The sequence below is a fragment of the Alexandromys fortis genome, unplaced genomic scaffold (assembly GCF_014885135.2).
Source record: "Alexandromys fortis isolate MF-2015 unplaced genomic scaffold, M_Fortis_MF-2015_v1.1 scaffold_317, whole genome shotgun sequence".
Classification (NCBI taxonomy): Eukaryota; Metazoa; Chordata; class Mammalia; order Rodentia; family Cricetidae; genus Alexandromys; species Alexandromys fortis.
This window is the reverse complement of record NW_026068201.1, coordinates 232,067-246,722: the sequence shown is the minus strand read 5'-3', so window position 1 is coordinate 246,722 and position 14,656 is coordinate 232,067. Positions and strand designations below refer to the sequence as shown.

Genomic DNA, 14,656 nt, shown 5'->3' with positions numbered 1-14,656 from the left:
ACCTGTTCTCACCTAGTGTTCTTATATAGTGTCGGTACGCCTGTCTAGGAATGGTATTGCCCAACGTTCTGGTCCCTCCTACATCAGTTAGCATTCAAGATAATGTCCCACAGACAGGCTTACAGGTAAATCTGACCAGGCAGTTCTTCCATGGAGGTTTCTAATTCCCAGATGACTCTGGTTATAGCAAATTGAAAAGTAGCCAGCACAGAAGTAGAACTGGATAAGGATGAACTCTTTAGAGGAAAATTCTAGTTATATGGAATATAGCAGTCATGAGAGTCTGTATTTGTTTTAACAATCTAAGAGCAGATTTCAAGCTGGGTGTGGTAGCGCATACCTTTAATCCCAGCAGTGGGAGGTAGGGCGGCTCTCTGGGACAGCCTGAGGCACATAATAAAGAAACCATGTCTTTTTCTTTAAAAAAGTAGATGTCAAATTGTTTTGGCTATTACTTATCAAAAATGTGCATTTCACATCACAAACTAATATTTGCATTTATATTTGTATATAACTGAAATAGATACTTTGCTAAATAGCATTACCTTAAATACATGAATGTTTCAGATTAACGGAATCACAAATAAGCAATATTTCTTTTTATGGTTGAATAATATTTCATTGAATGAATGTATACCATTCAACTGCTTAAACTGTTTTGGTCTTTTGGCTATTATGAATAATGTTGCTGTGAACATTTATATATGAATTTTTGTGTGGACTTGTTTTCCTTTCTCTTATGTATATATCTAGGAGTTTTTTTTAATCAGATGCTAATTCTAATTTTTTTTAACTTGGAGGAACTTTTAGACTATTTCGCAAACTGTCTGCATCATTTTTCATTCCTATCAACTGTATGAAAGTTCTAATTTTTGGTATTTCTAGGTTCCAACCCAGGGTCTCCTGCATCCCAGGCAAGCACTTTGCCACCTAGCTATACCCCTAAGCTCATTATCTGGCATTTCATTTTAAACTGTTACAGTGAGTGTAAATTTGTATCTCATTACCAAAAATGATGTAATGAATATCCTGTATTTGCATTTCCCGTATTTGATTTGAATTTCCCTGATGGCTAACCATGTTGAACATCTTTTCATGTATTAATTGACCATTTCTTTGGATAAATGCTATTCAGATCCTTTGATGAGTTTTAAATTGGGTTATATTTCTTTTTAATGATTGTACTACATTATATTTATTATATTTTATTTATAATGTATTGGAGGGGCGTGGGAAGGTCAGAGGACGCTTGTGAGAATTGGTTCTTTCCTTTAAATGTGTGGGTTCCAGGGATGTAGCACAGTCCATCAGGATTGGATGGATGTAAGCACTTTTGTCTGCTGAGCTACCTAGCTGGCTCATAGTTCTTTTTAAAAATTATTATTATTGTGTGAGTGCATGTGCTGTGGCATGCACGTGGAGGGCAGAGGATGAATTTGTGGAGTTGCTTCCCGTCTCCTATCTTTTCATGGGCTCTGGGGATCAAATTTGTTAGGATTGCTCATCAAGCGCTTTGCTTTCTGAGCCATCTCACCAACCCTTGAGTCATATTTCTTTTGGGGAGTTGTAAGAACTCGTTGTTTATTCTAGATACAAGTCTCCAGTCAGATGCTATTTGCAAGGATTTCTCTCTTTTGGTGTATGTGTGTGTGTGGGGGGGGTTCCACACATATGATAGCATCCTTTGAAGACAGTAGTTTTAAATTTGGATGCTGTTAACTAATTTTAACTAAATTTAACTAATTTCTCCTTGGTGGCTTGTGCTTTTGCCATAATTAAGAAACCATATCCAAGATGACAAAGGTTTACCCTTAGTCCTCCTATTTTGTTAGTCACTATCATCATATCTAAATATTTAATAGTAATTCTTCAACATTATTAATTATTTGATTTATGTTCAGATTTCTAGGTGTTTCATATGTCATAAATGCACATGTACCTAATATGCCCAAATTCAACCTCAGGCCACTGAGTTATTTGTGAAGAGATCAAAATTTGTTTGTGAAAACTGGATTAGTGATCCTGTGGTTTCTCACAGTGTACATTTTATTATCAGAATCACTGTACTGCAGCAGCCCCACCCCCTTTGGTTCTTTGTGTGTCTGGTAATTGATAATTGGATCTAAAAATTTGATCCAATTCAGGCTTTTTGTTTTTGTTTTCTCAAGAATCATTCACAAGTGACTGCTCTATGAGCTAAAATGTGTAAAGCGTGGTCTCATTTGGAGTTTATTCTATCCCAGAGGGCTCGAGACTATTTTATTTATGACTTGTACCCATTCAAAATTTCCAATAATTTAATTAAGATAATGACTGCCTGAGTCTCAAAGACTTCTAGAGAATAGCAAACAGTTCCCATTCCTGTTAAGAATCCATCGTATGCTAACAGTTGCAAATCAAGTTTGTTAGATCTCTAGCTAATCCACTTTCTTTTTTCCCTCCCCTGTTATCTACCCATTGACTCCGAAGGTCATAGGTATCTAAAAACATGAAAGGCTTGGAGATATATATATATATATATATCTCATATATATATGAGTTCTTCCTTCTTGAGGACTCAGGCAGTTGTAGAAATTACACATATTCTTCTGCAGTTGGAATTCTGGGATTGCACTTTACTCTCAGAAAAGTTATTTCTTATGCAGCAGAATGTAGAAGGAAGCCCAGAGAAGGTAAATTAGTTGCCTGAAAATTACACAGTCAAAAACTAGGAGTCAATTTGAACTCTTCTGGCCTCTAGTTCAAGACATTTTCCCTCTAGATGTAGGCACAGAGTTGTAAACACTGAACACAGCGATGGTTGCAAGATTTTTCAGAGTTTATATATAGCAACTATTTTACCCATAGTCAGCTCTCCTTCTTCGTACTCAGAAGGCTGGTAGAGTGCATGTTAACTGTAGCATGAAGAAGCCATAAGCAGAGAAGGACAGAGCAGCCAGAGCAGAGAAAGCCAAAGAGAATTGAATTGTGGCTAAGTTGGTGTTCCAACGGTTGTGTTCACAGCACTGATTTGTGACATTTTATTGCTGATTGTGAGTAATTTAGTTTAGGCAGTGGACAAACACATATTTGCTTCTTATTGGCCTGTGCTCCAGAGGGACTCCCAAGTTTTATGCCTCCCACCAACTTACCTATCTACCTACCTGCATTTCCTATTCTTTCTCCCTTCTCTCCATCCTCTATCCTGGCTTTTCCTCACCCTGCTCTTTCTTCACCATATCCTCTCTTTCTTCTTCTTTTGTCCTATTCCATCTTTCCTTCTTTTTCTGCTTCCCATACATACTCTCTCTGCCCTCCTCCTTCTTCTTTCTTATGCCAGTTCCCTTCCATTTGATTCTCTTTGCTTCCTCCCCCTTTCTCAGTCTTTTCCCTCGTCCTTCAGTATCTTACCCTCCCTTCCTCCACAAGTTCTTCACCCCCACGTAAAAACTGACTGTTGGTGGCTCCCGAGGAGAGAGAGAGAGGAGACTCTGTGAGCCTTGGCTTCTCCCGATTGGCTGTTACTGCTAGCACACCAGCTCAAGTCTTGCCTCCGGGCACCGAACAGAGCAGCTGCTGCATCCGCTATTGGCTTGTTCTCCTGTCAGCGTAACTGTCAGCGACTCACGCTGGCGCCCCCAGTCCCGGCGTGAATAAAAAGGCAACCTACCGGCTGAGGTGGGGGTGGGGAGAGGAGAGGGAGAGGGCCAGCTAGGAAAGGCTAGGAAGAGTGGTTGGTAGCCTGGAATCCCTTTAACAGAGCTAGCAGACGAGGCATCTTAGGAAAGCTAATGAACTAGAAAGAGTAGGGGAGACTGAGACTGACCGGTAGCCAGCTAGACAGACGGACGCATGCCCGGACAGACAGACGGCTCTGGAGAACTGATAGGTTCTTTTTGCCTTTCTTTTTGAAAAGCAGGATTTTGATTTTTTTTTCAGTGGCGCCCAAGAGAGAATGCTGGACTCTGCTATCTTCAGCTCAAGCTAAGATTTCTCAGCTAGCGAAGAAAGATCAGTCCAGTCCCGCGAGGGGGACGGAAGCAAAAGCCCCTGCCTCCAACCCCCCTTCCCTCCCCCGAACCAGACTCGGGGGGCCAAACCCAGACCTTCCCTAAACCATCTGACTTCCTCCTTTCCTTTTTAGCATGGTGGCTGTATGGACAGTCTGACAGAACAGAGATTGACATCTCCCAATCTGCCGGCCCCCCACCTGGAACACTACAGTGTTCTGCATTGCACCATGACCCTGGATGTGCAAACTGTAGTCGTTTTTGCCGTGATTGTAGTGCTCCTGCTTGTCAATGTCATACTCATGTTTTTCTTGGGAACGCGCTGAATGGAGTCCAGCCACCTGAGCTGTTGCGAACTCTCACTTTGATTTCATCCCAAGAGCCTCTGAGGGGGAAAAATCGAGAGAGACAGTCTGAGACAGGGAAAGAGAGGGAGAGAAAGAACAAGCTTTCTTACTCAGGGGGGAAAACGTTTTTTTGAGCTTCAACATGGCCTCGCTGTGATATGTATGACGTTGGTATATTATCTCTCCCTAAATCTTTTGTCATGTCTTGTCTTTTAAATTTGCCTGTGAGTGTAGTTGCTTATTGCTTGAGTAAAATTGTTGGTAAGAAATGTTTTCTGTTTAAGTGTGCATGTTCGTATGCATTCTTTATGTGACGTTTGCAGAACTAGCTCTGTCCTCTTAAGGTGGCTTTGCTATTTGTGATGTTTCGTTAACTCATTCTCTTAAAAACTACCTTTGAACTCTGTTATGAAATTTTAATCAAAATTTCTCTCTTGCTATCAGAATACATTCGGGTTTGTTTGGGGCTGGGGTTGGAGGAAAGTATTTCTGGAAGAGCATGCTGAATTTTTTTGGCATTCGGTGAAAGTCTTGCACTGGTTGTTTAGAGAGGAAGAAAAACCTATGCAAGAAACGGATTTATGGAAAATAGTCTCTAAACGAGGAGCAAGAATTTGGGAAGTGACACACTGGGGTGCCTTGAGTTGGCACTTAGTAACTGTGTCCTTTGAATTTCAATTTTGCTGTTCCGGGTTTCCAGTTTCTGATTTGGAAAGCTGCCACCGCTAAAACATTTGCTAAAGCAGTAAGTGTCACTTTCTTTGCTATCACGGAGTAGAACAAAAAGTATTTCTTTACATTTTAAATTAGCAAGAGAGGATTTTGACAAGATGTTTGGGCTCATTTTTACAGATGTTATACCCCATGATTTGAATTTGAGGATTTTTTTTTCTGTGCCTCACGCAGAAAACAAAATCCGGCATCTTATATAGTTTGTGACTAATAGTATTGGGTATTAATAGTATTGGGCTTGGCTCCTTTGGGTTAATACCATTTGCGGTGGTCTTCATGAACTACTTTGCATAGAAGTTGATAGTGCTGATGAGATTTATTTCCTTGTTTGTTGCTTAAGAACAGAGGTCTCTGAAACATTCATGCAACTGTAAGTATGTAATGTGCTAAATTAAGAGTTTGAACACAAAAAAGGACGTGTAATGAGATGCGAGCTTGGGAAACGTGAGCTAGCTGGTGTTCCAATTTGAGATATGTCTTATATAGGCATTGTTGTATTTGCTGTTATTGCTGTTATTATATATTATATATACATACATATATTATATATACATACATATATTATTATACATACATATTTCTGTTTTTTGCTGAGATACCTCTTGGCAAAGCTAAGTAAACAAGTGTTTCTGATACCAGTGTGTACATAGTATTTGCTTTTTTCTTTTTTCTTTTTTGCTCTTCTTTCTCTTTGCTGGTGCAGGCAGATATTCCTCATTCCGTTGCTTACCTGACTTGAAACGGTGCCATTTCTGGCTCATACAGCAGTGAATCATGCCACATACACGCCCACACACATGCTTCGAGCTATACTCATGTGGGTGGATGCTCATGTGTGATGTGCAAATCAGCTAGCATTATGCTGTCAATTTTCAGGTCTTGTTCAGTCTCTTTGGAAATGGTTATTGAGGGGGCATTGAAATTGTCCTGATAGACCAAGAGAACATTATTTAATGGCATCAGTTGAGGTTTTGAACTTTAAGGTATAATCTGGTTGACTCACTGTGAGAAGCTGAGCTGGTTTTTTTTTTTTTCCTCCTTATTTGGTACCATGATAGAAGTATGATTTGAGAAGTTTGCTAGCAGTGGTTTCATATTTAGCATCCTTTGGTCTCTTTGTGACGGCCACTTGGGTGGAAATAAGAACCTCGTTCAAATGAGAATCTTGTATAAATTTTTTTTAAATTTCTTACTTGTTTGCTTCAGAGAAATAAATAAATAAAGTAAGCTTGTTGTTTTTGAGACAATCTTGAAGAGTGGAGAAAAGCTTAATCCTGGGTAGCTGCAGATCTGTTTTCACCATTCACTGCTTGTTTGACAGTGGACTTCTTTTCCCCCTCTCTCCCCAGTGAGTTTGGGATTCCCTATAACATTGACAGTTGGAAATCTTTGTTCCAGGTGACTTCGAAGTTCTAGCATTCTGTGATTTTTGGGCACCCATAAGGGCTTGAAGTCAGAGGGAAATGAAAAGGAAAATGAATTATTAACCAAAGGGATTGGGAGAGAAATATATATATATTTATATATATATACACACATATAGTGTCTGATATCTGCAGAATACATTTTTTCCCTAAGGGATTTTGTTGTTGTTTGCTACCTGGTCAAGAAATAGGAACTCCAACACTAGAATGCGTTTGACTTTTTATTTTATTTTAAAGGGAAAAGGAGTTTCTATAGCTAGTTTTTGACCTAGGTTTATGACTAAGTAATGTCATGAAATACCTGACAAAGCCTTGCCAGAAAGCCTTCGGGAATGGATGTGGGTGTGGTGGTGTCAGTATATTTGTGGATGTAGGTGCATATTCATCTGTGTGTGGTGGGGGGGGGGGGAAGGTTGCAAATACTCCTGAGTGTGGATGGAGAGTGTTTGGTGTAGGAATCTGTGAAGATAGCATCAAGTTGCACAGTTCTAAAGAGCCTTCGCTAGGGCTGGATGAATGTCTCCTGTCATCACCTAAAGCCTTTCAGGCTAGAATAGAGGAGTACTTTGAATGAGCCCTACCATCAATAATTTAAGGTATAAAGGCTCATATTTTACAAACTCAATTCAAGAGCTGTTACTAGTGAGACAACAAGCCACCTCAGATTAGCCAGAAGTAAGTTTAGGGAGTAGACAACAGGGTGCTGGTGTGACTTTAATTCTGTGCCTTCTAAAGTCTTTATATTTCCCCTTCAAATATGTGAATACATGCACCAGGAGAAGGAAATGTAAGAAAATGAGACACATTCCTGCTCCTTTCTGCCTTTGTCATAACTTTCCCTTTTCCTCACTCGTCCATCACCCTAAGTGCTTGAGATGTAAGGAAGAGGATAGGCTTTGGAGTTCTGATTTGTTTAAACTTTTTCTTATAAAGCCCTTTAGTTCCCTTCCTTAGTCTCTTATCCTTTTGCATAAAGGATAAGCTTTTGCTACTGGGAGGGTGCTAAATCCATGCTAAGGGATTTTAGCCCTCAGCTCCCCACCCGGGAGTTAAATAAAATGCCTTATACTGGTATCCTAGTAACCCATGAATCACCCTGCAACCACTGAGCTTCAGAGCCCACTCTTTAAAGGTACAGGCACTCTGGTCTCTCTTCAACAGAAGCTGGAAGCCAGCAAAACTGGAAGAGATGCTCTTTAGGGAAGAACAAGATAAAAACAAAATCTATGTTCACAGGCCATGGAGAGCCCAGCTTTGAGCTTCCATGGTGACTGTTTATTGGAAAATGGTTCGAGTTCCACTCTCTCTTTACTTACTACCCTCATTCTGAAGATTAACCGAGCCATTTCACTGCCTGCCTTTAGTGTAGGTCTTGAAAAAAAAACATTTTACAGCAACTTTTGGCTTTAGGCAGTGAGACAGTGAAGTGATAATTTAGTGAGAACGAACTGACCAGCATATTTTATTCATCAAGACAGGTCTCACCTGTCAAGACCTGCAATATCTGCTTCTGTAGTTTGCTGGAATTTTGTTTGTAGCTCAGGGAAGCTTGCCAGCCCAGCTGTAGTGCATGACAGCTGTGAATGTTCTTTTTCTGTGTTTCAGTAGTGTCTGACTGGGAAGTGGAGCAAGTTAGGAAAGTCGTTTGGATTGCTGATGTGATGAATCGGGCTTGGGCTCTCGTTCACGTGTGTGTGTGTGTGTGCGTGCGCGCGCGCGCGCGCGCGCGCGCGTGTGTGTGTGTGTGTGTGTGTGTGTGAGAGAGAGAGAGAGATTGGGTGTGTGTAAGTTTTCACAGAGCTTAGGGATCAAAATAAACTTACGGATGAGATGTCCCAATGTGTGGTGAGGTTCAGATTCAGAGTCACAGAAGAGACACTGTGGTGGTAGCAATGATGGTACTGAATGTCCTCTTTAGCTTATCTGCTACCATTGCCTCTGATCCCATGATGTGCAATGTGAAAATTGAGCCTTTGTTCCCAGAATACCTCTTGCAAAGCATCTACATACATATCTAGTCGCTTTTTTTGGTAAGAAGTGTAATGGAGGAAGCAAATGTTCGACTTTCTAGTCCTTTCTAGCCCTATTTAAAGCTTTGCAACTTCTCTAGGCTATGTCTCCAGCTTTCCAAGAATCCTTTATTAAAGCTTAGTTGTTCCAATATGTGCCCAGAGTGTCTCCTTCTGTCCCTATGGATCTAGCACTCTAGAATATTTAATTCATTATGCTTTGCCCTGGCACCAAAGTACAATGTGGAAAAACTAGAAAGGAGAAAGGCCTCCAGGAAAGAAGCTGTTAATGGCTATGTCAGTAACACATTGTCAATGCATGGTCCTATAAAGTTTGCAAAGTGGTTGTACATCTTTTCTAATTTCACATCATATTAGCCATTCTAAATGGGTAGGGATGCTTGCTGTTCCCTGACTTACAGTGGAAAAGAGTAAAGGTGAGAAGAGTTCCTGGGTATGCCTTTCTAACAGTGAAGTAGGAACATCAGAGTTGATCTTTTGCAGTCAGTGTGAAGCTGAAAGGGGTCAGCTGAAGAGGGGGTTGTGGATGAGTCATTCCTGAAGTCATGTGACTCCTCTGGATTTGCATGCTTACATTTTTAGTGCTTTATAATACCTTTCATTTATATAGTACTTTTGAAAAAAAAAGTTAGTCCATAAAATGTCATGAAAAAATCACCAAACAGTTGTGTTTAGCCAGTCTTACGAAAAGAAACTGTCACTATTTTGAATCTTCAAGGTAAAAGCCAAAGTGAATTGCTGAAACCTAAGATACAAAATGTTTTGGAGGAACTAAGTTTTCATGCAGTTGTTCTTTTGGAGGCACATATTCTTTTATATATTAATTTTCAGATGTGTTAGCCAGGATTGGGTAGGTTGTCTAATATTCACAGACCCTCGACTGCCTAGTCCAGCACCAAAAATTAGAAACTGAGAGCAACCAACAAAAACCATGCTACTCCAACTGATCATGCTGCTCAACCTGGCACCCAGCTAAGATCAAATATGCAGGGGCTCGGATTTTTCTGGGAAATGAATGATTGAATGTAAACCTCCTCCAGCCGATTCAGATCTGCAGCATACTCTTTTGGGTTTAGTACAGTCCTTTTTTGACATTGGTCTTTTAAGTCAGTTTAGTTTTTTGTTTCAAAATTTGTCATATTTTGTTCTGATTGGTCTATTCTTGTAACTATGAGTTTTAATTTTTCTCATTCTGTGTAAAAAATTCGGTTTTTTTTCCAGCACTGTATCAGTTAAAATATTTTTATGTGAATGTACTGTTTCAGACTTTTGGAGGTTTGAAGTTGTTAATATACAAAAGATTAGCAATTTCTAGTAGTTCTGCCATTATTTGAAATTTGAAAATGCATTACACAAGTTGATTCAAAGACTGTTCTGTATGATGAAATTAGTATTACTCCTTTGATATCTTAAGAGTGCCTCCTTTTGAAGTTGGAGTCTCTCAGTTTTTCTATGTATTTGGTCAATAAGTGCTGGCTTCATCTATTAGTGCCATTATCTGTCCTAACATTGTGTTGATGAGGACAAAATTGCATGAGATTTGTTTTGTATGCTTTATGGGCACAAGGACACACCGCATTTATAGCTATTATTTGTCAAACTAATGGTCTCATTAGAAAAATAATATTTTGCTTGGCATCTCACTTCTGGTAAGTATTATTGCAGGCTCCACAGTGCCCTGTTTTCTTTCAATGTCCACAAATCAGAGGTATTCTCTAATTGGGTACAGAATTTTGCTAAAGGTCAGTCGCATAGTTGGAATTTTTGCTTGTCGGGAATGTTAAACATCATGGATATAGCTTTAAAACAGAATATATTTTTGTTTTAAGGGTTCTGTAAACTGCCTGATTTCTTTTTTGCTTTGCCAAATTCTTTCCATTAACTCAGTAGTTCTTTGCCTTGCTATATGTTAGAATCACCTTGGGGAATTAACAAGACTACGAGTTCATAGACTCTCTCTTTTGGAGTTGGTTACAGTGTGCCTTTCACATCAATATTTTTCTAAAAGTGACCAAAGATGGGAAAGTGTGGCTGGGTTGGAATGATTCAGAGGAAGTATTAGCTTGCCCTGATTGTAGTTTCATATATATATGAATATGAAAGATCTGCAGATTCGAACAATATATAGGAATTATGGGAGCCATGAGGAGTTCCATAGGCTTATGTCCATTTCAAGGAGACTCTACCCTAGGCAAGGAGTAGTGTGGTACCAGACTACTTTTTAAAAAATGAGTCGATTATCTGTATTTACAGGTTCTACTGCATCCACAAATAGAAAAAATTAGAAGAGAAATCCGTATGTAGAATGTAGTATAGTAACTATTTTTACAGCATTTACATTGTGTTGGCTAATTTAAATAGTCTAGAGGTGTTTTAAAAAACTTGGGAGGTAGAGCTTCATGTATAGCACAGTGTAACAGCTCAATGTATGTGAAGCTCTGGGTTCTATCCCAAGTACTAGAGTAAAAACAATAAAGTATAAAGAAGGACATTCATAGGGTATAATATTGTATTTTTGTATATGAAGGGAGTCCAGGAACCAATATCCAAGGGATACCAAGGAACAACTATAATGAGTTTTATCGTTTGATAGTTTGAATCTTTTAGTAACATCATTTTCTGCATAGTTGCTGTATTGATGCATATTCTGCTAGTTTCCTAAGTGACTATAAATAGATTACTTTTACCTTCTGAAGTTTGTTTTCCTCATTAGCAAAATAAGGATAGTTAGATGGTTTCACATATTTCTTCCATCTCAAATAATCAGTGCTAACTTTCTATTTAATATTATTTAAATGCTGCAGGCAATACAGTGGTTCATTTCAGCATCCTTGGAATCGTAGAATGGCTATAGAAGTAATAGATCTGCCTTTGTAATTACACTTAGAATAGGTTTTCTCTGTAGCAAGTGAAACTTGGATTGCATTCTTTGAGTCAGCTACTGGCCATTAAGAAAGAAAGGAATCCCTTACTGATTTGAGTAGTAGTCATATGCCAGTTTGGGATTCAGCTTGTTAAAAAGACATGTCATATGAGTAGTTGAGAATTGTCTTTTATAAATACAGAACCAGTCTCATAGGTATGGAGAAACCTAGGAGTTAAGGACTGGCTGCCTTGACACCTTAGAGCCACTTTGAACATTAAGAAGTCACTCATTTGGTGTACTACCAGTAGTATGTAAGTAAGATACTCAGCCAAGTCCCCTAGCAACTCCATTGTTTAGGAAACGAGACTCCGAAGGATTAAGCCAACTTTCTTAGTGTTACACCAAAGGAAGTGGTAGGTAGTGCCTGACCCAGAACTCAGCCATCCGTCACTACCTCTTACACTGTCTTGTGTGTAGTCACATTGTGGTTAGGATGTAGTTACAACTCTGAGAATTAAAGGAATCCTCTGACATACTGCAGTAGTCATTAAGAGACTTTGAAGCATGGACCAAAGAGGGGGACGAGAGTAGAAGTTGAGAGGAATGTGTCCGAGTTTAGCTCTTCCCTGCCTTTGCCAGTTCTGTGCTAGTTGCTGGCCTACTTTGAACAACCGAGCTTCTAGCAACGATCTTGAGAGTTGATAGGAGAAAAGTGGCAGAGTTGTGTGTGTGTGCTCGGAGGACAATATATAGAAGACAGACCTGTAGAAGAAGAAAGTACTAGAAAAAGCATTAATCCAATAGATCAGGCTCTGACTCTTTACCCACCTTGCCGCCAGATCAAGGTCTCTATCTCAGTTTCCAAGTAGCTAAAATTAAGTGGTTTTAATAGAGAAGAGAAGTCTTTTTTTTTTTTTTTTTTTTTTTTGGTTTTTCGAGGCAGGGTTTCCCTGTGTAACAGTCCTAGCTGTCCTGGAACTAGCTCTTGTAGACCAGGCTGGCCTCGAACTCACAGGGATTCATCTGCCTCTGCCTCCCGAGTGCTGGGATTAAAGGCGTGCGCCACCACCGCCCAGCTGAAGTCATGTTTTCAAGGAAGGAAAAAAATCTACATAAGACAGGAAAATGTAGAATGGGTCTTTCAAAGCACCTTATGACAAGAATAGAGAAGAGATTGGAAAGGTCCAGGTTATCACTTTGTCAATGCATACCTTACTTACTAGGGGGATTGGGGAGAAGGATGCCTTTTCCCAGTGGGAGACAGAATACCCATGGATGGGTGCATGGCTAAAGTTAGAATTGCTTATGGGGAAGAGATGAAAATACCTGACCAGTCTACAGTACACTGCTTCGCTCCTTTCATACAAGGAAGCAAACTAAGACACAGTTGGGATCCGGTGTCCAAGGTTGCAGTGATGGGTCTAGGGTCCTGATTCCTCAGATCAGGTTCTTGGCCATTGTAAACCAGTATCCTTTTCCAGGATTCTGGATCTATACTTTCTGGGGTCTGAATGTTTTTTGAGATTTGGTTGAAGTAAGAAAGCTGAAGAGAGAAGAGTATTATGTAACCTCCCAGAGGGGAGCTGGCCTTTGGGTGCTAGGCAGTGGGAAAAGGGTGGCAGGAACACAGAATCTTCTGTAAACCACATTAGCTTTCTTGAGGCAAAGAAGCCGTGGATGCAGCCCTATGCTGAGTAATCTCACCCTCAGGGCCCAGAGCAGGCCAGTACTGTTCATCTACAGCCAGCTCTGGGAATGGCTCTGGCAGCCGATTTCTCCGCCTGCCTGCCTTCATTAGAGGAGGAGAAGCCATGCACCTCCATGCCCAGCTGGCTGCAGAGAGGATGTGCTAAGATCCCACCCCCACCCACTCTGAGTGGTGCCTAAAGGCAATAGTTACTTTTAGCTAAGCCTCCCACAGCCTCTCCTCCACCCACATTCTTCCTGCCTCCTCTTGGTGAATGCTGCTGGTTGGCAAGAGGGTTGAGTAGTGGGTGCCTTGGTTTTCGGATAAAGGCACAGGAGGAGCGAGGTGTCTCTAGGAGGGCCTCTGAGAAACTAGGCACCGTGGTGGAGCTCAGAACAAAGGCAACTAATGATGACATTATTTTGTACTTGGGACAAAGCGGTAGTGGAAGGGTTTATTAATAATTTTGGATCTTGCAACCAGCCAAGTGATGTGCAAATCGAGATTAAATTGCACAGGAATACTTAAGATTTCCTAAACCATCCATATGCTTTAAGGAAAAGGAACAGGCACTGGTTGATACTTGATTCTTGACTTTCCCTGTTTGATGTTAGGCTATATTTTTAGTGGGTTTCAGATTTTGTGTCACCTGAATTTTCCTGTGACCTTGTCAAGGAGGTATGCTGGAGACGGAGGGAAATGAGATGCAAAGACTCAATTATTATATAATTGCTTGCAGCTTGATCTAGACTCAAACTGGAAGTTACAGTGTCATTTAGTCATTCCAGACAACTTTATCCACTACAAAGGAGACATCAGAGCTGTCTTAGGTCTAATCCTCTCACTGTGGAAGCTGAGGAACTAGACACCGGGAGGACAATAGTTGCCTAGGGAAACACGATACAATTGTAGTAAGGCTAAAGCTAGAGCATTTCTCAATAATGATGCGAGTTCCGAACCCATCAGATGTGCTAACCACTCTGGTCTTTCCTTCCAGAGGTGACTTTAGAAACCTTTATGTGTTCATGGAAACTAGGGGTCTGTGACAATGGGCAGGGCAAGACAACCTCACTTATAACCTCACTTATAAGTGGAGCCTCATAATCTCAGAACTCTCTAAGGCAGAAAGATCTGTGGGTGGCTGATACAGTGGAGGGGTTTGATACTCCATACTCCCTGAATACGGAGGACATGCTTATAGGAAGCCAGTCACTGAGTGCCCTTGAACAACTCCATTTGTGTCTGTAACTAACTTCTCTCCACATAGCAGAGAGTATTCTTGTTCTGTGTCTTGGAAAGAAAAGGCTTTATGATCCATCCTGTGCTTGGATTCGTGGTGAAAAGCTGGGGTAATTTTTTCAACACGAAGCTCTCTTTTATTTATCCCCAGCTCTATTCTCTGTGGAGCCACACACATGTTGCTATGAATAGCAAACCAGTTTTCACTCTCCCTATCTCCTGCAAAGCTAAAAGAGGAGTTTGGAAGACAGCCCAAATTAATTGTATTATTATTTAACACCTTTTCAAGTCCCTCAAGCCTGAACTACCTAAGCACACTGCAATTACAAAACAGCCCTTGGC

At 40.4% G+C, this 14,656-nt stretch overlaps 1 protein-coding gene across 9 annotated transcripts in view; it reads left to right on the top strand.

The window, feature by feature from the left end:
- The window catches only part of Arhgef9 (Cdc42 guanine nucleotide exchange factor 9), a 304,200-nt gene that overhangs the window by 176,433 nt on the left and 113,111 nt on the right, over window positions 1-14,656 (top strand). For 2 of the 9 annotated variants that reach the window (XM_050129944.1, XM_050129940.1), the window contains exons 1-2: window positions 3,687-4,496; window positions 5,037-5,081. The exons of 3 other annotated variants lie outside the window; for them this stretch is intronic. Coding sequence is in view for 3 of the 6 variants with exons in the window: in XM_050129936.1 (XP_049985893.1) it covers window positions 4,499-4,507; window positions 5,037-5,081 (54 nt within the window). In the remaining 3 variants the exon portion in view is untranslated. Of the gene's footprint in view, window positions 1-3,686; window positions 4,508-5,036; window positions 5,082-14,656 lie in introns of those variants that run through there. 4 more of the 9 variants (XM_050129936.1, XM_050129943.1, XM_050129941.1 and 1 more) reach the window with 4 other exon arrangements.